Here is a 25,242-nt window from a genome sequence, read left to right on the forward strand (position 1 = left end):
GCACCGAGTAAATAAGGTCGGAGTTTTAAAACACAATATATGATTGCATAACCTTCCCTCTCAATAGTCGGCCATTTTTGTTGTCCAGCAGATAGCTGATGGGACATATTGTATGACTCGCTCTCCTTCGGGAAATTCCTGTGTTAGAATACCTCCAATGGCATACCCAGAGGCATCCGTGTACAACTTATATGGTTTCTTTGGTTCTGGAAATGCTAGAATTGGAGCGGTCATCATTTTTTGTTTCAATTCTTCAAACGCCCTTTGGGTGCCATCATTCCATTCAAACTTTGCATTCTTCTTTGTGGCGATCAATGGGTGTGCAATGTCTGAAAAATTGTGAATAAACTTCCTGTAATAAGAAAGACAACCGATATAAGCACGTATTTCTTTGACGTTTTTAGGTGGTTGCATCTTAACAATAGCCTGCAATTTTTCAGGATTTGGTGCTATACCATGCTTTGAAATGATGTGTCCCAAATACTTAATCTGTGGTTTCAAGAATTCACATTTAGTTGGTTTCAATTTAAGACCTGCCTGATCTAATCGGCGAAATACTTCCTCAAGGTGAATCAAATGTTCCTCGAAGGTTTCCGAGTGAATAATTATATCATCGATAAAGACCTTAACATATTTATTTAATAACCCGCTCATAACCTTGTCCATGAGACCTTGAAAGATACTCGGAGCGCTAGAAATACCAAAAGGTAAACGGTTAAATTCAAACAACCCCATAAAACTTGTGAATGCCGTTTTGCGTTTATCTGATTCCTGTAGTTCTACCTGCCAGAATCCATTTTTGAGATCAAGGCACGTGAAGAACTGAGAACCTGAAAGAGAATTAATTAAATCTTCCATGTGTGGCAACGGATAGCTATTTTGTCTGAGTTGCTCATTCAGTTTCCTGTAGTCGACACAAAATCTATACGATAAATCTGATTTTAAAATTAATACAACGGGAAATGCGTAATCGCTGCTGGACGGCCGTGTTATGCCAGCCTGCAACATTTTTTCAACTTCAGTCTCGATTACCTCTCTTTTAGTAATTGGTACCCGATATTGCTTCAAACGGATTGGAGGAGAATCTCCAGTATTGAGTGTTGCCTTCACCACATCCGTTCTACCTAGGTGAATATCGTCTGTAACTAAAAGAGAAGCATGTTTGTTAAGTAATGTTAAAATCTTATTTCTTTTATCCGGACTGATCCAATTTGACCAGTTGTCCTAAATATACAACGGGTTTCAAATTTGTATCTACAACGGGACTCTTATTGTTATCTATGTTATCAATATTACAAATTAACTTTTCATCAAGTTCCTCACCCACAGCTAAGGGTTGACCTCTACTTATGTGATGAGTAACACCAGTTTCATTCACAATCTCAATACACAAAACATTTCCATTTACAGTATAAATGGCACTGGCCATAAGAAGACCTGGTTGATCCCAATCCTTTTGCTGGTTTCAACACTGTAATGAATATCAAATAAAATCCCGGACAAGCCCCCAAAATTTCAATGTTGTAACAGCGATGATTGGTTTTAACAGCTTTATTTTCCTTTATTCTCTCTCTCTCTCTCTTCCTAACCCAATCTAACAAGACTTAGCCTTCCAAGACGTTCTTGGAAATGATCTTGTGTCCGATCCTAAAGATACTGTACTCTACTCCCGTACTCCTTTATATATATTTTGTTATCATTCTGTCTGAATAAAGGTTAATACCAGTTACTAAATTTAGAGAGATAATATTTATTTGGAAATGACCATTGGTCGAAAAGTATATATCAGTAGATATTTAGAGGTGATTCTGATATTTAATTAATTAAGTTAATTCCCAAACTGATATACGAGAGCAAAGTACAGTTAGCACGAGTTGGAAGAGAGGAGTTGGTAAGGTGCATAAATGACAATACAATAACCTAAAATAATAATAAAAAGTAAAATATAAATACACTTTACTGCAGTCTCTGTTACAATCACAATAGCCAGAGAATCAAGAAAGGAAGGAAAATTATGACAGCTCAGTGAGTCAGATTATCAAGTTTGCTAAGTGAGACATGGGAATCAAGATAGCTCAATGAGCCATGGAATCAAGATAGCTCAATGAGCCATGTCACTCAATGAGCCATGGAATCAAGGTAGCTTAGTGAGCCATGTTTCTCAGTGAGCTGTGGAATCAAGGTAGCTCAATGAATCATGTCTCTCAGTGAACCATGGAATCAAGGAAGCTCAGTGAACCATGGAATCAAGGTAGCCTAGTGAACCATGAAATCAACGTAGCTTAGTGAGTCTTGGATTAAAGGTTGCTCAGTGAACCATGGAATCAAGGTTGCTTAGTGAACCATGAAATCAAGGTAGCTCAGTGAACCATGTCTCTCAGTAAGCCATAGAATTGAGGTTGATCAGTGAGCCATAGAATCAAGGTTGCTCAGTGAACCATGGAATCAAGGTAGCTCAGTGAACCATGTCTCTCAGTGAGCCATAGAATTGAGGTTGATCAGTGAGCCATATAAATCAAGGTAGCTCAGTGAGCCATGTCTCAAAGTGAGCCATGGAATCAAGGTAGCTTAGTGAACCATGGAATCAAGGTAGCTTAGGAAGCCATGGAAAGTAGCTCAGTGAACTATGTTTCTCAGTGAGTCATGGGATCAAAGTAGCTTAGTGGGCCACGGAATCAAGGTTGCTCAGTGAGCCATGGAATCAAGGTTGCTCAGTGAGCCATGGAATGAACGTTGTTTAATGAACAATGGAAACAATGTAGCTCGGTGGGACATGGAATCAAGGTAGCTCAGTGAGCCATTGAATCAAGGTAGCTCAGTGAGCCATTGAATAAAGGTTGCTTACTGAGCCATTGAATCAAGGTTCCTCGGTTAACCATGAAATTAAGGTTGTTTTTAGTGAGTCATGAAATCAAAGTAGCTCAGTGCGCCACGGAAGCGAGGAAGCTCAGTGCGCCACGGAAGCGAGGAAGCTCAGTGAGCCGTAGAATCAAGGTTACTTAGTAGGCCTAAGCCATATTTCTCAGTAAGCCATAGAATCAAGGTTTCTCGGTGAACCATGGAAACAATGTAGCTCGGTGAGCCATGGAATCAAGGTCGCTCAGTGAGCCATGAAATCAAAGTAGCTCAGTGCGCCACGGAATCGAGGAAGCTCAGTCAGCCGTAGAATCGAGGAAGCTCAGTCAGCCGTAGAATCAAGGTTACTTAGTAAGCCATATTTTTCACTAAGCCGTAGAATCAATGTAGCTCACTGAGCCATTGAATCAATGTTCCTCGGTTGACCATGAAAACAATGTAGCTCGGTGAGCCATGGAATCAAGGTAGCTCGGTGAGCCATGTAATCAAGTTGACTCAGTGCGTCACGGAATCGAGGAAGCTCAGTGAGCCGTAGAATCAAGGTTACTTAGTAAGCCATATTTCTCACTAAGCCATGGAATCAATGTAGCTCACTGAGCCATTGAATCAAGGTTCCTCGGTTAACCATGAAAACAATGTAGCTCGGTGAGCCATGTAAACAAGTTGGCTCAGTGAGCCATGGAATCAATGTAGCTCGGTGAGCCATGTAAACAAGTTGCCACAGTAAATAGAGGTAGCTCTGTGAGTATATTAATCTGATCCAATTAGTCCAAATTAATTTTTTATAAAGCTTTGTTATATTAATATCACATACTATACACGCGGAAATTGAGACGGGCTATGTAGGCGACCGACTGTTGCGCAATCCTTTTCATATTTATGTAAATAAAATAAAGTGTCTCAGTGGGCGAGAGAATAACAATACATGTATAACTATTAATACGTGTTCGCTAGTAACTCGCAATAGATTTTTGAATTAGAGAATCGCAGTAAGCCAATGAGTTAGAAAAACACGGTTCATTTAAAAAGTTAGTAAATGAGCTAAAGAATCGAGTCACTTGGTGTTCAATAAAACTTATGAGTCACTTACGGTTATCCTATGCAATCCAGTTAGCATAGTGCGTTATGCAGAAATGAAAGTACAAATTTCGTTTTCAAAGAATATTTTATTACTGTGAGCATTAAGATTAGCAATAGCGAATGCCAGATGTAAACAAAAACAACTTTGAATTTGACACTTCGAGATCGATATGGCCCTTAACATGACGTTTATTGTGATATATATGACGAATTTGCATAAACTCGTGGTTTGAAAGGGCCATTATTCACACTGTGAATACAAATATGCAGAAGTCTATATCAAATTTACCAAACTTATTGAGCCGTAATGACAACATTTAAAATCATACAACACGAAAATAGTACGTAAAGGGTTAAATTTAATTTGTTTTTGGTGTTCTCGATTCAATTAACAAGTGGGACGTTTTGGACGGGTTCATGTATTTGTTAATTTGCTCTAAGATTCGAATTTGTATTCTGAATTTTCATTTTAGCAAGTAAAATTACTACACATAATAAAAGATAACTACATGATTTCTATTCACCTTTTTCCATGTCAGCATCTCCGGTCTGCATCACCAACATTGGGGAACAAGGCTGAAGAATTCATAGACAGAATGAAACTTAGGAAACCTGCCCATCAGGAAGTACAAATATTGCATAGAAATCGGTAATGCATATATATTTATATGGAATACTGAGTTTAGAATTTATCTTGCTTTGAAAAAAGGATGAAAATGCAATTAAAGGTCCAAAGATGAAACTCCATTTCTAATAAAAACTGTAAACATTATGGCTTATAGTTCCCTGAATTCCCCCGTTCACATTAAAGATCCCTCGACTGTTAAAAATCGAAAAAGAACAGTAAGACGTAGAACTCCATTCAATTCAATTCAATTCAACCTTGGCTATTACAGTCACGGTATAAGTGGAATTTCCCACGCTTACGATAATGCCGTCACTTGGCAGATAGCCTGTGCTGTTAGGTCAGTAGAGGTCGACTAGAATTTATATTCACTGGGTCGATTACTTAGTAACAGGAAGAAAAACACAAAAGGAAGTAAATAGTCTATTTAATAACTATTAAAGGGGGTTGCCTAAACTAGATGACTAAGTACTTTTAGAAAAAAAACTGAAACCCAGTTCTTAAATCTTGGGCTCGACAGATGGAAATCGAAAAAGTAGGTCAATGCTACTGTTCTGACAAAATTTACCTCATCACACACTGCATGTTTCCAGAAGCTCAGTCGGGGGCAGACTATTGGGACTAATACTCCATTCATTTCACTCAGCCTTCGAAATGAGCTCACATGGACGACGATGGCTTTCATAGTTGCAAGTAATATTGCTGGATAAACAATTACAGGCAATAGCACTTTAATATTATGTTAAATACATATATATGTGTATAACAGATTGTGTAAACACTTGATAAATCACATATCCTGTATAGTATTATATCGAATTGGGCAGCTATAATATTATATAAAGTACTATATGACATACCAGTATTCAAAAGTATATTAAGCTGACGACTCATGTAAGTACACGATACGAAATTACTGTAAATAAATTTAATTTTCTTTTTTATTTACATCATTTTTTTTGGACTATTGTAAAGTATTAACTTGCTGTTAAAATTTCAGAAATAGGTGTGGCGTGAGCGTATCACAGATCTTAACATTACAGAATTTGGAAACTAAATAACATGATAAATGAACAAATGATAAATAATGCATCAACGTTAAATAATCATTCACGTTTTAAGATTTTCTTGCATTAGAGACTATCTTGTTGATAATTAAATTCATTTTACCTATATATCACTGAGAAGTAGGTCAGGCTAGTTATATTTTAAGAAATGTCAATCTCGGTATAAAGATGTATAATTCATATGTCTTCGAGCTTCTACGTACAATATTTTTGATCAGTGAGTTGTAAACGCTTACATGAGGCGGTTGGATTTATATGGTTATTGAACCAGGAAACAACGTATTCTGATAAAGATACGGGCATGCCATACAAGTAAGAAATTCGTTATTTAAAGTGTTCAATTGGCGTTAACTGTTCATAAAATAGACCCGGATGTAAGTTAAAGTCATAGCGTAGAATAAAGTGTGGTAGGCCTGTTTATATTGTTATCATTGGTGTTTCTAGGGAACTTAAGAGAGTGGTCGAGCAGGGGCCACAAAATATTTTCAGAGAGGGCCTCAGGCCTTTCTTTCACTATGTAAAATGATAACAAATTTGAAATTAGGAGTGCCAAAGCCCTGTAGATATGCAAATGCCTGTTATCGAAACTGGTATTGATAAATACATAAACGAAGGCGTGGAATACTTAACGCGCTTCAATGATTTCCTCGACACCCCCTTTATTTCATTTTTGTGATCAATAGAACACTCTCACTTCCGGTTGATAGCCCTGTTCAGGTTGAATCTCACAGATATTCAGATATCAGATATTGAGATAATGTGATTTTCGTAGGCTTACATTTCTAGTATTTCGGACTATTTACTCAAATAAACCCCTCAAAAGTGCAGCTGTCCGATGTCCCATGCACATCTTTTAGAATTTTTTGTCAATGGGTACTGTTTAACAGATATGAACTATGAAATACTATCAGAGGGAAAATAGTATAATTACAGACGAGCAGGTTATATAGTCACAAATACAAGCTCTTCACTTTTTAATGTTCTTGAATGCAAGATCTAGTTGCATGTTTATGATAATATCCTCAAATCATCATGTTAAAAATGAAATAAATGGTGTTGTACGATCTACTTTCTGCAAAAATTATTTGAGAATTAACATCAATTACAAGTTTTAGCAAATAGGTGTACTCTGATTGAATGCTAAATTATTTGTCCTTTATTTATTTTTTCAAAATCGTGACATGTGTAATTTTTGGTTTATAATAACATAACATATTGATTTAGATGCAGATTAGTACTGAGCATAATCAAGCATAATGGTTTGAATACTGAATATTGCTTTTTCTGTTTATTTCAGGCAATATTGAATCATGTGAACCAAACCGGATTTATGAAAAACAGTCGTCAAATAGAACAAATAATGAAACTATATATAAATATTAGTCAGGTTATCTTCTTCCGTGTTGACTTGAATACACAGTGTGCTTGGTATTTTGGTCCTATTCCCACAAGTTTCCCAATTACAACAAATTCGGTGTTATAACATATTTGTGACCTTATCAATATGGTTTATGTCCTGTTTGAACGATACGGAAATTATGATCACACTAATTTGATGTCATTTTATTTGAACCAATTAGGATTTGATTACTAGTGAATATTTTAAAAGGAAAGGGGGCTTTAAATCTGCCTAGCAATTGAAATATATACCCACTATGGCGGAAGTTTAAAAATAGGAAGTTTTTAGCCAAATTATCGTTAAGTGAACACGTAATTTGTTCATTTCATTTCGTGACTCATTTAGAAAAGACAACGCTTTCTCTGAGACAGCAAAGATGAACTAATTCCCTGTGATTGTATTCAGTGTGTATTAACTGGTTAGGAAGTAATCCCTGGCGTCATAAGTTGTTGCACGACGTGAAAGGTTTCAAAATGGGTGAAGCAAGGAAAACATTTAATAACTCTTTCTGGGGCGAGGACTTCACAAGCTCTCATGGTTTTGATACACTTTTGAATAGATTGTTAGATGGAAAGGCACTGTGTAAGGATATGGAGACGTACCTTAAAGCGCGATCTAAATTAGAACTGGAATATAGTAAAAACTTGTCGAAATTGAATCAATCTTTAAAATTTAAAGGAGTTGTTGGACAATTGGAATATTCCTGGGACACATTTCGTGAAGAATTGGTTCAAATGACAAAGGTCCATGAAGATAGTGGAAGATATTTTCATGAACTCGATACAGAAACTCGTAGATTTATAGACGAAAATTCAATGAAACGTAAAGAAATCTCCGAGAGAACCAAGAAAAGTCACCAACAAAAAATTACCCTGTATAATAAAACACAATCGTTGCAGAAAACTTACTTTCAAAAGTGCAAAGAATCTGACACGGCTTCTGATACTTACGCATTGTTACATCAAGGTGTCACCACTACCACAAAAGAATTAGATAAGGCAAGAGGCAATTCAGAAAAAGCTCAAGAAAACGCCCAGAAAGCAGAAGATGCTTACAAATCTTCTGTTCACACTTTAGATGTTGCAAGGCGTCAATGGGAAGATGACATGTCTCTTGCATGTCAAGCGTTTCAAACAATGGAAGAAGAACGTATCAATTATTTACGAGACTTAATGTGGACTTGTTCTAATTTGGATTCCCAAATGGCATTAGAAAAGGACGATAGCTGTGAGCGAGTTCGTCAAATGCTTGATACGTGTGATATCACTCAAGATATTAAAACGTTTATAGATGGATTCCAAACAGGCTCCAGTCGACCTCTTCCTATTCCATATGAAAATTTTTATAAAAAGATGACTCCTCTATAGACATATTATAGTCTTAGAATTTTTAAGTTGCTTGTTGATGAATAGATTTCACAAATTCTGGACAACCAAAAATTGCGCCTTGATTGCCGAGAGTTTCTTAGCTTTATTTTGATTGGAACTTCCTTAAAGAAATTCACATTTTCATTGAAATCATGTGATGTCGCCTATATTGTCGTTCGGTTGGATAAAATTTACCGTGCATAAATTTTTGTTTGATGAAATGAGTTAGTTCAGATTGAAAATCATTATACAAATATTTGATGTTTGAATAAACATCCTAGATTCGTTTTAAGCTGGATGTATGTCGTTATACACGCATGTAAAAGTGTCCAGAATTTAATAGATTGCAATAGGTTTTAACCTTGCTTTGGATGATTTTCTGCCGTTTTATGGCATAAAATCTATATCCCGAAAATGCTTGGTACTGCACTATGGCGCTGTATCTGGTTCAAGATAGGATCCAAGTCAGATTGTGTAAATTTCCTATCTTACTTTTTTCAATGTTAGTCATTATTTAGACCGTAGACTTTATAGAACGCCGAATGCGGATTGTAATCTTCCAGTGGTAAAGTTCCCAAGATTACAATCCGCGATCTGCGATCTACAAAGTCTACGGTCTAAATTATGTTCTAAAAAGATATTATACGTAAAATTATTTCGATTTTATAAGATAAGTCATTTCTCCCTTAGAAATGACCAAGTGATTTTAAGAATTTATACAATCTGATTTGGATCCTATTTTGAACCAGATACAGCGCCATACTGCACCTTGTGCTCACTGAAAAGACTACAATGTTGGGACACATCGTGTGTAGGTTAATCAAGGTACGCTCGATCCCTGTCAATTTTCTTCCGAATTTTAGCATAATAGGACTTGGAATACTTGCTCTGAAATAGCTTTGTCCTGCTTCCATGAATGTTCACACTTTCGTGTGTAGGTCATTACCAATTAGTGGAGATTAGTAAAGTTTCTTTTGTTTTTGTATGAATAGCTTGTCCTGGTACTACATCTCGTACTCGCTCTGCAGACTACAATTCTACATCGATTAGATTTGTAATTTTGTGTAATCGGTGGAGGTGTCAAATCTAAAGATGGAACATACCATTACAAGCCGCTATTTCAATTCAAATCCTGCGCATAGGTAAAATATATTATTATCTATATTATATATATTAGTATATTTATATTGTATTGTTAAGATTGTCATTGTTTATGTTTTGTGAGAAAATAGCTGTTTAAGAATAAAGATTTAACCTTCTTTCATCAAATTAGAGAATACGTTGCTGCTGATCAACGAGGGTGGGGAAGGGGGAGAGGTGTATGACAGTTCTAACACTGATAGTTATAGCCTACCGATTCAAATGGCTTCAGTCGTTGTTCTTTCAGAAAAGGATTTTCTGACAGATTTCGACGCCAAATTGATATTTAATAGTCACATCTTGCCAATTAATTTCTTATGAAAGATAAAACTTTCAAAGTACATGACCCTTATTGTTGCAATGAATTGCATTTTCCAATTATCATAACGTATGTTTAGTTTCATGAAAATAGTTTGAAAACTAAGGAAGCTCTTGTATCAATTTGAATCTTCGGACCATAAATGGTGGCAGCACTAAATTCGACCTTGCCTCCATTTCATTTCATAAAACAAACATAAAAATTTACCCGTCAAAGAAAATGCTGATCTCAGACCAACCCTTAACTTTTAATGGCCATGACTAATTTCAGTCCAAGAGAAATATATCTTCTTAACAGATGAAAGGTTGTCCTGTGTCTATTTTTCCGAAAATTGAAACTTTCGAGTAATCGACTTTGAAGTTGCACCCTATTTTCGGGAGAAAAAAAAATACATGGAGTTTTACATCCTACTTTTCTGTACCATGCGGATAATGAAGACGGGCAACGCCATGCAATGAGGGAAATTTTGCCAGGACAGCTGTATTAAGGTGCAGAATTATCGATACAGCAGAAAATAGAAGAAACGTATCGTGTCCGCACCTGCACCTCGTGTGTTCACTTCTTTTATTTCCGTTTGTATCGATTATTCCGCACGAAAATAAAAGAACACACGAGGTACGGGTCCGGACACGATTCGTTTCTTCTATTTTCTATTGTAGGCCTATCAACAATGCGGTACCGTATATCGCACCTTAAACCATCTCTTTTTTGATTTCCAATTGTCGAGTAAACTTTAACGTGCACAGCCTGTAGCACACGGGGGCTTGGTTTATTAACCTTACAAATCCGTTTCCGTTTCGGAAAAAGGCTGATTTCAGACATACCAGTCACTTCACATAGCTGTAAGCTTACCTAATAAATCTTGACCCAAAAGGTAAAATTTTTGTATTGAATGAAGGAGAATGTCGTCGTTGAAGCGGTACCATATTACCACCAGAAGAATCCCACATAATTTGGTTTTCAGGAAAGGTAAAATAAACACGAGCAGGGAAAAATATGCCAGTCCTATGTAACTCGAAATTTGGAACAAATAAACTTCAGTTGTGGCGTGCATGTAGGTGCCGACAATTTTGGGACTAATAATCTATTTATATAATAAATTTATAGAAGGGAAGAACAATTTTTATTTTATTCAGAAACCACAGAGGTAAGTGAATGCATCATATTCTAGATGTGCAGGGAAATGTTAATGGAACCAATACTGGACGTCTGGAAATTACTGATTACAGTATCAATTTGGACAGGGTAAGGTCAGTAGAAAATTCGTAAATCGGTATCAAAAATATGTCTTATCTGTCTCTCTATTGACTACTTTTTATCAGATTGACACATTATTTTTTTTTTTTGTAGTCGTTTTGAAATTTATTAGTAGACTAAAACAATGAAAGTTGTGTATGATTTAGTCAGAATTATACGGCCTGATTTAAAACAAGGTCATCAGAAACTGAAATAGAATGTATTATTCATCATTAATATAGCTCCTTGTCTAGGCCTAATGCTTTGGTCCATTGTCTTTTCCATTAGAAGATATAACTTATGGCTCAGTATGTGCTATTATCATCTCCAGAATCTCTTTCGTCCATCATATCAGTATCTAATTCATCATCATTAGTATCACTTTCATCATCATCATCACCTTCATCATCTTCATCTTCGTCATCATCCTCATCTAAATGTTCAGATGTCTTTCCAATGGGTACTATCGTATTGTCTTTTGTTTCTATTTGTTGTAGCCATTGATTGTAATCACGCTCTTGTTTGGCTAATTCACTTTCATCATCACATGGTTTATCCACAGTAAACCAAATACTGTCAATTTCTTTTGGAAGCAGGCATGGGAACGGCGGTGCCGACATGGTGAACACAAACTTTATCTTCCACGAGTTACTTCTTTCACTCTATTTTCACTTACAGAATGTTAATCTTCTATTCCGTGCCAAAAACGTCGAGGAAAGCTGTTATGAAACGACCGATTTCATCAGTTTGGCTTACACATATAACGCCACAGTTTTGTTCGTATCATTTTATCACATAATAAACGCTTTTGGCATAAAATTTGAAATTATTTTCCTTGAATTGTTTTTAATTTTCGAAAGCCAGTTCGATAGTTACATGATATTTACTTTGTTCCTTTTCAATGTTAACTTATTCTTTAACTTTGAATCATATTATTATAATTTTTGAAAGTAAACATTATTCTGTAGTTTCTATAAAGATCTAAATGTATAAAATATGTGACAGAAGTACAGAACGAGTAGCTTTGAGTTAAATCCGTGGGGTTTAAGCAAAGCCCACAAAACGAATACATCCCAATTGGCCGAATGTATCTTTACGAAGAAGAGCTTAACAAGGGACTTAATTTGTCAACAAAGAAAATTAAGAAAAAGAGGGATAGAACTAGGTCAAAGAAAGGTAGGTTACTTTAAAGGTAAATAGATTTTAAAAAGAAAGGCAACACACACAGCTTTTGTATCAAGTTTTGATTGTTATTATTTTGTTCATACAATTTTTAAATTATAGTATTGAAACTGAAGCAGTTTGAAAATTAACTATAGTGTAGTCTGTAGCATAGAAACATAGAACTGTATACTGACGAATGCTATATTAAATTTACATTCACAAATGAGAAATCTGTATTTGATGGATTATACTCGTCAAATTTCACTCATTCAATTGCAGTAACTGATGTCAAAAAATGATAAATTACGATTCAGATTGTTGTCATGTAGATTGACTATAGTCACAATCCTATGAATTAGTGTTAAGAGTGAAGAAGTTCCTAAAAAACTTATATGTAAAGCACTGGCCAAGGTCACAAATAAAGAGATAAATGTTCAATACAAGATAAGGTGAAGTTATCATTGTTAGTATTAAGTTAAAAAAAAAAAAAAAACAACCACGAGTAATCTACAATAAACAAAAGTCTATAATATGAAAGTTTTCTTGTTACCAGTTCTAAAAGAAAAGAGTATGAATAGGTTCTGAAAAGATAACCATCTATATATAAGGATTAGAATATATTATACTTAATGAGCTAGAAAATAGAGAGGGGGGTCAAGTATTATTGGATTCAATGGGATCGAGTCTACCACGGACCAGAAAATTATTAAGGTTTTTATTGCGCTTATAGGCAATTACAAGTCGTTTGGTATATACATTCGGAAATCTGTTCTGTAATTCACTGTAATACTGTTTGACGATGGATGAGGTTTTGGCAGCTGTATGATTAAAGGTGGCAACAAATGGAATCATTTGATTATCATGCTGGATGTTAAGTCCATTTGGAGCCACTGTTTGGAGTTGGTCCATCCAGTAGCTTTCTCTCTGTAATCATTTGGTTTTTGGTTTGATAAGATCAGAGTCAGGAATTGATTCAATAGGCATGATAAGAAGGTCTTCAATGGAATGGTCAGGTAAATTAAAATGATGAGAAATTGGTCTATTTTTGCTATGAATTATATCAAAGCGATGGCTGCTAAATCGAGTTCGCAACGCGTTCTGGGTTTCGCCGACGTATTGTTTGTCACAATTAGTAAATCAAAAGTCTCAAGTTCAGAGTGTAAATGCATACTATTCCACACAAACATATAACACCTGGGTAGAGTTATGGCAGTCTAATGTTTGACAGTACTGAGCAGATTTCACATCTCGTTTTATATAGTAAAGAACTATTCCAACCCCTAAAACAGAACTAGGACTATCAGAAAACATAATTTATAATTCTCTTTTATATTTAAGAATTATTTAGTAATTATTATTCCTTTTTAAATTATTACTATCTTTTTATAAGTATCATGCCGATGTAGCTGAATTTTCACCTCTGCCTGTTCTTTCGAAATTTCAATTACATGTTGTTTTTTCATCATATCTTACCTAAAACTGAACCTTTGAGACCCTAAAGGCAGCTGCACTCTAGAAAGCTGTGGTCGCCTCTACCTTTCAATAAACAACTCATTACGATGTTCACAGATACAGTAATAACATTCACTTCTAATATATTATGTGTACATTATGTAAAGTCAATGGAATCAACAGTGCTTAAAGGGGTATTCTTCTTTCTTTCTTTATCAAAAACGTTCTAAATTATTCCTGATAAAATTTCTAAATTATGCTCTTTTTAAATCTATGAATTCCTTTAAAAAAGAATAATTAAAAAATAAAAACTGAGAGTACCGGTATTAATTGTTAATTAAGCTGTTTTATCTAGTTTTGGTGTTGGGCTATATTATAATGAATCAATATTATATCTTTTTAAGAATTAATAGATGTGAATTTTTTCTCTCATTTCATAAATCTTATTTGTCTTAGAATGTTTTCCAGTTAACATGTCAAATAAACAATTTCATTTGAAATATACCCACATTTCAGACTGACAAGTTTCTTCTGTAAAATCAGATTTACAAATAACAACATTTGAGGTTGTTGGCATTTTTATCAACTCAAAGACAATCTGAGTCACTCGAAAGAATTTAAAAAAAAATACGATTCTGTTAACAGTGTATATAGAAAGTAGATGCTTTTGCCATGTCAGGTGCAAGTTAAAGGTCTTTGTGTTGTGGAATATTTTCGTTTTTAAACTTCTCACTCATTATCCATGGATAAAGTACACATAATTAATAGTCACTAAATTTTACAGAATCTACCTGTTTTCAACAAAAAGATAAAATTCTGATTCCCTTTATGGACTAAATAGACAACTTGATAAAAAAAAAATGAAAAAATACAAAAAAATCTTGTTCACAAATTTTAATTTTCTACATAAATAGACAGCACTTCAATCTTCCAGGGATGTTTTTCAAAAAAATTAATCATACACATTTTAACAGTTTTTTAATTGTAATGATGGAGGTTTCCTAACTGAAAAACTACCATGAACTATGCAACCCCTACTTTCTTTCCTTCTAATGGGTCTGAAAAGGAAAATGAAACTATTTAAAGTTTTAATATAACTCACACAATACAATTGAACAAGCATTAAGCTTATATAGCAAGATTTGAAGAAATACATGATTTAAATTCATGATTATATACTTTAAAATTGACATCTTAGAGTAATCAATAGTAATAACTTTGAAATAAAAACATTGGGAAAAGAAGGCTAAACGTAGTTGATAACCGTCAATATATCTACAAGTCCTGATAGGTAGGAGTCACCACCAAACTATCTATGATAAACTGGCTGCAGAATACAGTGTCTAATTTAAGTGGACTTTTTATTATCTTATATTTGAAATACCAATAGGGTGTAACCGATGATTTCTTAAGCAATTTGAAATATGAATGAATATGTGAATTCGAAATGTGCACTATATTACCTATAACAGTTTTTGGTTTTCCACCTTCCCAGATTGTTGTCTTGACAGTAGATGCTGCTCCTATCACCTTTCCTTTATCAGCTGCAGATATAAGCTCTGATTTTAAACATTCTCTAGTGATTTTAGCACATATAGATGAGAAATGGAGGTATCTGAATAAAAGAGAAAAAATATAAGGTACACAAGTCTTAGTTACACTGTACAACAAATAAATATCTGAGAGAAATTCAGAATGTTTTTGCAGGATATAGCTTTTTGATCTTACATTCTTTACACTATACTGTTTGGTAGGCTTTTGTGATTTGACACGAAATTGAATATATCAAAGTCTTTATGGATAACACTTTATTTCTTATACGACATTTCAACAAGATTCCACTTGTCGTTATCAAGTGTACAAAATATAACAAATGAAGTACCATTGAGGCAAAGCATAATTATATACACCAGTCCTTTCTAAAGCAGCTGAAAAAATTATCTACCAAGCAAGTATACATGCGTGTATAATTATATTTATGCTTTGCCTCTACTCTATGGCAGGGCCTACTTCATTTATTATAATTTGTTATATACTTGATAATAACCAGTGGAATCTTGTCAAATCGTCGTGTTTAAGAAATGAAATGATTGTTATCCATAAAGACTATTCAATGTTTTACACTATATTTACAGAGTAAAATTTCAGTCAAAACTACATAAGTTTGAACATTTGAAGTTGAAATTTATGCCAATCTGGGAGTAAAAGTGTGTTTCTTATTCAATGTTAACCTTTTTACCAACTTATTCCATCTATAATAGCAAATTTCAGTTTATCAACGAATGTGAGAAAACAATTTTGTTGTTTCTACGGTTGGCAGTTGGCAAAACATAGACACATTGAGAAAGACATTTTTCAAAGAATGTTTGATCTCAGAAAAGTAAAGTCAGATGCACTTTCGGAAAATGCACATGCGAGGTTTGAGTTACATTTCAATACATACGTTAAGCCTGCTTGTCGCCAATACGTTGCCATTTTCAGATTTTTGTGCTTTCTAACAGAGCTTGGATATGCTCACAATTCAAACCAGAGCCAACCAAGGTCGTTGTTTCGTATTTTAATTTTCAAGAGTTACTCCCCTTCTAATGATGCGTGGCGTAAAATATGATTATGGATATGTACGTTCTGAACGTCTTTTGCAAAGTGGAATAGAGTTTAACGATGAATAGATGGATAACTTGATTATTTTAAGTTAACAATACTCTGCAATTTCTTTTTTCTCAGATGGATGCCAGTGAAGGGACAAGCAAGTCGAGTAACGATGAAGAGATGAAGTTTAAAACTGGCATGAGAGTAGGAAAGAGGGTGGTACAAGATGGTCCAGAAGAAGATATTGAGACAGAAGGAGAAAGATACCTTCATTCATTGGCTAAAAAACAAATGATGACCGATATTACATTAAAAAAGTATGTTTTAATAGAATCGGCTAATGCTGATCGCGAAATTAGGCCCATTCATTCTAACCATAATATGTAATAAATCTAACCACTTAGACTTGGAGGCCTATATTTGTAGGCCTATGACCAATGTTGATGTCACTTGATGATAGCCTAGGCCCTACAGCTAAAAAAAAAATTATATGCCTAAAAGAAGTACTTGCTAAACTTTTCACTGGAAATTGTCCGCTTGGAAATCCGACCCTGCCAAATTTACACCCAAGAAGTAGGCCTACCAAGCTTTGTGAATCCGAATTTAAATTATAAGACCTAACACTCCTGCGCTGCGCAAAAACCTCCGATTTGACTAGCATCTAGGAAGCTAAACAAGTCTTAATCCGCTTACAAGTTTATTTAGTATTTAGTTAATAGTTCTCATAATGCCTCTTCAATCTTTAACTCTAATAAGCCTATCTGTGCATATTATAAACATATTGAATCAGACAGGAACCCCAAATTTATGTCTTTTTTGACTTTCAAGGCGACATTTTAGAAACCCCATAAAACTTAGCCTATATGTTTATTTTTTTTGTTAATTTCAAGTGTAGGCCTACATTGGGCCTAATAACGCACATTTCGGTAATTTCATTCGTGTAATGTTACTTTTATTTCAGGCAATTTTCCCAACATCGACAATTTAGCACCACAAGCGCCTTTAAGCCTCATGTGGACACCCTAGTAGGTGTTGTTCAATTAAAAGACTATCAGAAAACTGACCACCTCGATGCTAGAATAGAAGAACTTAGCCGCTATGGGTTAACAAACAACGAAATTCAATTGAAAATAAAACACGAAACTGGCAAATTATCGGTAAGAATTTTTATGACTTAATTCAATCAGAATGATGGATTTGTAGCCATGTCTTTTGAATACATCCAAGCGATAAGATGCCACTTCCTTGTTAGTTGGAAAATGAAAATGGAAAAGTATGAACCAAAATTTGCCTCATTGATTTGCCTGCCTTAGCCTAATAGTGTGCTGAAAAGTTGAAGGTAAAGCTCTGTTTTATTTTTAATTATTATTTATTTTCAGGAGATGCGCTCTGGTGTTCTGATAAATCCAGATATAGAAAAGGAACAACTAACAATCATTGATGCAAAGATCTCTGAGAAAAAGTCCGCGGACAGCTTTCCAGTTCAATTTTCGGACGTCCAGAAGGTCACAAGGCACGAAATGGATCTAGAAAAGGCGATCTGCTCCACTAAAGATGGAAAATTGAGTAAACATCTTGTTGTTCAAAAAGATTATGAGAAAAGTAACCCTCTTAGTATGGTACCTGATCTCATGACGGAAATGGAAGACAAAATCAATTCCAAATTCCGCGAAAGACGACGTGAACGGAAACGAAATAAGAAATATGGAGAGTCCGTAGATAAAATGAAAGCAGAAATTTCTTCCGAATTAAAGGAAGGAAACTCTCTTGCAACTGAAGAATGTCAAGAATACAAAGGACCTTACGGTGAATGGGAACTTGTTCTTCCACCCCCAAAAGACAAAAACATTGTTCTTGGACCGTTACCCCTCGGTACCTCGCGCTCTATAAAAACAACTCATGTGATCGAACAAATTCCTGAAAAAGAAATACTAGATAATAGACTGACATGTGAGGAAATAAAGCAAATCCCGAAATTTGAGAATTATCACAAGGGTGTTGCTAATAATGTAAGTAGAAAGGGGTTAAGACGTCATTATATTTACTTTTTCCCTGTCACTTTTCACATTACTTAAATTCAACACGTTGGAAAACTGTCGTCACTTCAAGGGCGTTATGACCAACTGCACTTACAGTTTTCATCCATGCTGTGTCACGCTCGTGAGAATGCTCGAAAAGCTTTGAAAATGAAAATAGTCTTAAATTCTATGACTTTTGTTTACTTGAAATCGAATTGGACGTCGAATTTTTATTTTTCAAAGTGATACGAAAAGCTATAATTGGGCTTTTACATATGACCAATTTACTTCATTAAGAACCAATAGAGTAGTATCTTTCTGCAAAAGTATGAAGGAAAAATTGAAATGATGCAAATAGAAGTGTTCTCGTTACAGCATACGAAACTACGTTTGGTTCTAACATGGGTAGCTAGCTTGGGCACTAATAAGTTCCGTATGCCCGATACATGTACAAATGATCGAATACGACTTCGGTATCCTTAAAAGAATACGAACTCTTAGAGTGGAAATAAATTTAAAGTCTTAAACTTGGTCAATAAGTGTATGCTCATCAGTTGGACTAACCAGGTGCCACGACGAAAGAATGTAACCTCCATATAAGACGATGTATCCATGCTTCTAAGCATGTTTCAAAATTACTCAGTTTTGTAGAGTTATTTGATTATAGAGAGATTCTTTCGTATAGTTTTGACACCAGATAAGTCCAATGATGAATATAGACTCATTTCCACTATGTTTAAAATGTAGTATACCTTTTAGTATTTGAATTGTATCTTGTATCAATAGGTGCTGTATATAAAGAACATAGACAATAAAGTTACAGAAGAAGATCTAATATCTGTGTTTGGTAGATTTAGACAAGACGATCAGCCAAGCATCCAATATAAACTAATGACGGGTAGAATGAGAGGACAAGCATTTATTACATTTCATGGTAAGATATTAGCATATGAAGCGAAACATAGCACGTGGAAATTGTTAGATATAACAATTTACATAATTGCATTCAGCCCATACGATGACAATTAATGGCGTAGCCAAAAAAAAAGAGGGGACAAACTCGTTTTAGATTTCCCACCGCACATATTGAAAGAAAAATAAATTTAAAAACCTCTTTACAATCCCTCTAAAGCTAAAAACCCTATTTTGAATCTCTTCATTTTCAGACAATTACTTTTATGATTTCAGATACACCAACAGCCGCTACAGCTTTAGAAATGATCAATGGTTATAAGTTAAAAGATAAACATTTGATAATTCAGTATGGCAAACCATCAAATAAATAACATTTTACCCAGATTGAGTTTCTTTTTTTTCTTGGCTTATAGCTTACCAGTTCAAATTTAACATCCTGAACTCTTAATTGTTGTCTTATTCTGTTCGGCAATTATCTACCTTGAATCGTGAATAAACTACTCTTTACGCGATACTTTTTCTTTGAAAAGTTATACTCTCGATTGTCATATAAGAAGCCTTAACTGTCAATACTTTACTGGAAATTCTCGACTCTACTTTCAGATTAAAAATGTCCTCTGATAAAAACATTTTTGTTGTCATCTTGATTTTACAGTTTCTTTCAGTATTTAGATCCTTACCCCAGAACCCAGTCAAGGTGAGCTAAAAACTTGACAGTCATAATTATTATATAAGGCCTGCTGTAACAAAATGAAGTGATTTGATTCAGATTGTCTCCTACGCCTATGCTTAGCTAGCCGTAGCTTCAAATTTTTTGAAGGGGAGCGCAGCTATAGAGACTAGGTTGGCCTGCCTCCCCCTCCCCCAACTAGCTATGGGCCTACTGTGCATCCATATCACTGTTCAAAATTTAATCTTAAATCAATGTCTTGTTCTACAAAATAACAAAAGCCAAAGCCTATGCTATAGATACTAATTGAATGCAAGTTAGCAGTTTATCTGATCATGAACTGTTAATGTCATCTCTAATGCTATCCAGAAAACAAAAATCTTTGAAACACTTACTTAAATAAATTTTTACTGGTAGCCTAATATAGACTGCGGTGTATGTAGATTTATTATCAAAGTTTTTTTTTCTAAAGCAGTAGTACTGATCAGAATCATGGTGTCAATATTAGAGACTGTGTTTGGAAGTTTAACAGTATCCTCTGTTTTGGTATATTTGGCAATATTTGCTGGAACATGGTTTATATATAAATTAATGTTGGTTCCTCTACTTTCACCTTTAAGTAAGGTAAGAAAACGCAAACCGCTTTTATACGCCCACATGGAAATGTAGACGTATATTGCCATCGCCCCTGTCCTTCAGTTCGTCCGTCGCGTCTGTCCGTTCACATTTCTTGTAGGCACGATATATATTCATGTATATATTGATGAGATCTCAGTCAAGTTCGAAATTGCCCTTGACTAAGTAAAAACATGTCAAATTTTCCTGTAGGCATGATAGAGACTACAGCTTTCATCCGATCTTGATGAAACTTGGTATGCATGCCTATATTGGTGAGATCTCGGTCAAGTTCGAAATTGGTAATAATCGGATGAACAGTTTCAGAGTTATTGCCCTTGACTTAGTAAAAACTCGCCAAATTTGACTTGTAGGCATGATAGAGACAACAATTTTTATCCGATCTTGATGAAACTAGTGTGTACAGCGATGAGACATTGTTCATGTTTGAATTTCATGATAACTTGATAAACTGTTTCAGGTTTTTTGCCTTGACTCATGGATGGTTTTAAGATTATTTGAAAATTTATTATTAAGCCACTAAAGATTTTGTTATCATTCTGACAGCTGGTAGTGGGCGTATGTTAACTTGCCTGGCAAGCTATCTTTTGCCCAGGACGTAGTAAAACCATTTTTATTTTTGTGTAGTTTCTGTATTTATTAAAGTTCAAAAGCCCTAGTAACAAGAACAGATGCTACCTAATGGTACAATAAGATGGTTTAGAGTAAAATATGAATGCTGATATTACTGCAAATCAAATTTTACAGTCCTATGTCAAAATATATATATGATAAAATTCATACATTTTTAATTTTCTTGTTTCTAGTTGCCTTCTAGACCAAGAACCAGTCTGTTATTTGGTAATATGAAAGAAATATTTGCTCTAGAAGCAGTTGACCCCTATGTGAAGTAAGTATCATAGTTATTATCTTGAACTTTGCTGTTTTGGTTAAATGTAAAGAGGTGTCCTTTGAATGTGTGTGTACATTATTCTGATTTCCAATCTGGAGACTGGAGTCGGGAGTTTCTTTTATAACTGACAAACTTATGATTTTAGAAAGTTGTATTCTGATGTGTCTTATTGTTCATTTCTGAAATGATAAAAGCTAACTTTTTATTTGTTATTTTCTGAAGTGACTTAATTCTATTTGTTATTTTCTTAACTGTAGTGAGCTTATGATTTTATTTGTTTATTTCTCATGTGACATGATTTCTATGTTATTTATGAAATAATGTAATTTATTTGTTATTTTCTGCAGGGACATAATTTCATTTGTTATTTATGGAATGATGTAATTTATTTGTTATTTTCTGTAGGGACATGATTTCATTTGTTATTTTCTGCAGTGACATGATTTTATATGTTATTTTATGAGACGATGTAATTTATTTGTTATTTTCTGCATGGACATAATTTCATTTGTTATTTATGGAATGATGTAATTTATTTGTTATTTTCTGTAGGGACATGATTTCATTTGTTATTTTCTGCAGTGACATGATTTTATATGTTGTTTTTCTAAATGATGTGATTCTGTTTATTATTTTCTGAAACAATGAAATTAATTTGTTATTTTCTGAAACAATGAAATATATTTGTTATGTTTTAGATGGATAAAAGAAATGAATTCACCTATAGTAAGATACTATCAGCTATTAGGAGATGAAAGAGTTATGATAGCTGATGCTGATGCAATGAAAAAAATCATGGTGACTGATGGTAAACATTATCAAAAACCAACTTTTCTTTTCAAGTAAGTTGTCAGGGGCATAACATCTAAATATTGTACAATTCTACATCAATAAATTCTAATGAAGAAAATGTATATATCTCATGTGTTTCATTAGAAAACTTTTATTTTTCTTACCTAAAAAATTGTGAAACCAACAAGTTTTCTACATTTGCAAAAAAGATATTGTGCAAAATGTTACCAAATTAAGATGTATGACAATTTAAAAACAATATGAATTTAAGTTATCTTATCAAAAAAATTTTTATGTGTATAGGGGACACTGATAGCATAAATTTGTACCATTCCAAGTTTTAATCAGACCTGCAATTCGCTTAAACCAAGCGTTTGATGCTGTCACTAATTGCCATATATGCTTTATCACAAAGGCATCAAACACATGATTTTAATTGATTTGAAAATTAGATTGATGCTTTCAGTTTAGAAAATGTAGAAAACCTTTTTTACAATCCCTTTTACGTTATCCACAAAAAAAAATTCCCACAAAATGGATTTTAGTTCAGAATCAAAATCACTTTTTTTTCACAATTAATTGATTTGGTTTTTTATTGTTGTTTCCTTAATGCAGTAGTCATATAATTTTTGTTTATTTGTCAAATATAATTTGAGGTTATTTTTACGAGTGGCAGGATATGGATTAATTAGTTTAAATGGTGAAGAACATATGACACAAAGAAAGTTTTGTTTGGGAGCTTTTAAAATTGCAGTCATTAAAAGTTAGTATCTTTCATATTTTAACTTCTGTGTTTTTTTTTTAAATGGCCATCATCAATACAAATTATTTTAGAGCAAAAGGGTATAGGACATATCTCATTCCTACTACCTTAACAGATTTTGTAACTCAGTTTTTGCACTGTGATCTTTAGACTGATCTATTTTAGATTGTAACCCCCTTTTCTTTGCCTGTTCCCATTGGCAGCTCAAGTATGGGTACAGGTTGTGGGGTACAGGGTGTTTTTTTCGGGGACTACCCCCTAAAAAAATGAACACATAATTTCTATTCGTTTTGCCAGAATATGCCGAATTCTCCCCACAGTTTCTCAATAGGAAGCTTGTGCATGTGCACTTTCATAGCGCTTCTGTATTTTAAATCTCAAACCTGATAGTTAACCCCCCATTATGTCAGTCTGCCGTGTATTGGAACACCCACATGACTATAGACTGGTAGCACTACTGCATCTTTGAGACAATTTTTTTAGCCTTTATGTTTATTTATTATTTAGATATGATATCTAGTTTTCGTAAACATACAAGAGAAATGATAGATGTATGGAAGAAACAGATAGAACATGGGGACAATGAGTTGAATATTCAACATGATCTTCATTTGGTTGTAAGTATGATTCACATAGCAAAATATTATCATAAATAAAGTGAAATATAATCACGAATTATGTGAAATATAATCATAAATTAAGTGAAATATTATCATGAATTAAGTGAAATATTATCATAAATTAAGTGAAATATTACCATGAATTTAGTGAAATATAATCATAAATAATGTGAAATATAATCACAAATTATGTGAAATATTATCATAAATTAAGTGAAATATTACCATGAATTAAGTGAAATATAATCATAAATAATGTGAAATATAATCACGAATTATGTGAAATATAATCATAAATTAAGTGAAATATTACCATGAATTAAGTGAAATATAATCATAAATAATGTGAAATATAATCACAAATTATGTGAAATATTATCATAAATAAAGTGAAAATATAATCATGAATTATGTGAAATGTAATCATAAATTAAGTGAAATATTACCATGAATTAAGTGAAATATAATCATAAATAATGTGAAATATAATCACGAATTATGTGAAATGTAATCATAAATTAAGTGAAATATTACCATGAATTAAGTGAAATATAATCATAAATAATGTGAAATATAATCACGAATTATGTGAAATATAATCATAAATTAAGTGAAATATTACCATGAATTAAGTGAAATATAATCATAAATAATGTGAAATATAATCACGAATTATGTGAAATATAATCATAAATTAAGTGAAATATTACCATGAATTAAGTGAAATATAATCATAAATAATGTGAAATATAATCACAAATTATGTGAAATATAATCATAAATTAAGTGAAATATTACCATGAATTAAGTGAAATATAATCATAAATAATGTGAAATATAATCACGAATTATGTGAAATATTATCATAAATTAAGTGAAATATTACCATGAATTAAGTGAAATATAATCATAAATAATGTGAAATATAATCACGAATTATGTGAAATATAATCATGATTAAGTGAAATATTATCATGAATTAAGTAAAATATTACCATGAATTAAGTGAAATATAATCATGAATTAAAATATTATCATGGATTAAGTGTATATTATCATGAATTAAGTAAAATATTATCATGGATTAAGTGTATATTATCATGAATTAAGTAAAATATGATCATGAATTAAGTGAAATATTATCATGAATTAAGTGAAATATAATTATCAACTATATTTTATATATCATATTTTTCAGGCCTTAGATATGATATGTGAGTGTGGCTTTGGTTATAATTCAGAGGCTATCACCAATCCTGAAAAACCTGAAACCAGATCTTTAACTTCTATAATTAGTAACTTTAAACCCAGGTAATGAGTTGATATATACTCCTGTGATAGTGAAATTTCCAGATTTTTGGATTTTCTTCACGAAACTCTGCATGTACTTCTTAAAATAATCTTAAAATGATAGTTGTTTTCTCTGATATTCAAGTCTATAGTTAGTCAAAAGAACTGTTTATGCAATTTTTTTTTAGTTTTAATTTGGGTAGCTTGTGACAATTGAGAGCTTGACTTTTTACTGTGAAGCTTGTACAATACATGAACCCAAATTTCAATCGTTTTTTGTTGTAGCTTATTACGAATACTGCTACCAATACTTGCTATGAATATGCCAACTAAAGATAACCAAGATTTTAAA

The 25,242-nt window shown here is 33.4% G+C and overlaps 3 protein-coding genes across 3 annotated transcripts; 2 read left to right on the top strand and 1 right to left on the bottom strand.

Annotated features, from left to right (window-relative positions):
- Positions 1-7,500: 7,500 nt before the first annotated feature.
- On the top strand, positions 7,501-8,394 carry LOTGIDRAFT_105043 (hypothetical protein; the record flags this gene model as incomplete). Its single annotated transcript, XM_009057367.1, has 1 exon — positions 7,501-8,394. The coding sequence occupies one exon, from the start codon at positions 7,501-7,503 to the stop codon at positions 8,392-8,394; it is 894 nt and encodes a 297-aa protein (XP_009055615.1).
- Positions 8,395-11,535: 3,141 nt separating this feature from the next.
- LOTGIDRAFT_100771 (hypothetical protein) lies at positions 11,536-11,700 on the bottom strand (the record flags this gene model as incomplete). The annotated part of the gene is made up of 1 exon (XM_009057368.1): positions 11,536-11,700. A coding segment is annotated over one exon (165 nt), but the record flags the coding sequence as incomplete, so codon positions are not given.
- Positions 11,701-16,492: 4,792 nt separating this feature from the next.
- On the top strand, positions 16,493-19,598 carry LOTGIDRAFT_104984 (hypothetical protein; the record flags this gene model as incomplete). Its single annotated transcript, XM_009057369.1, has 5 exons — positions 16,493-16,611; positions 17,256-17,451; positions 17,674-18,303; positions 19,099-19,246; positions 19,501-19,598. 5 exons carry the CDS (start codon positions 16,493-16,495, stop codon positions 19,596-19,598), a joined length of 1,191 nt encoding a protein of 396 aa, XP_009055617.1.
- Positions 19,599-25,242: the final 5,644 nt, after the last annotated feature.

This window comes from Lottia gigantea (assembly GCF_000327385.1).
Source record: "Lottia gigantea unplaced genomic scaffold LOTGIsca_3, whole genome shotgun sequence".
In the NCBI taxonomy this organism is placed as follows: Eukaryota; Metazoa; Mollusca; class Gastropoda; family Lottiidae; genus Lottia; species Lottia gigantea.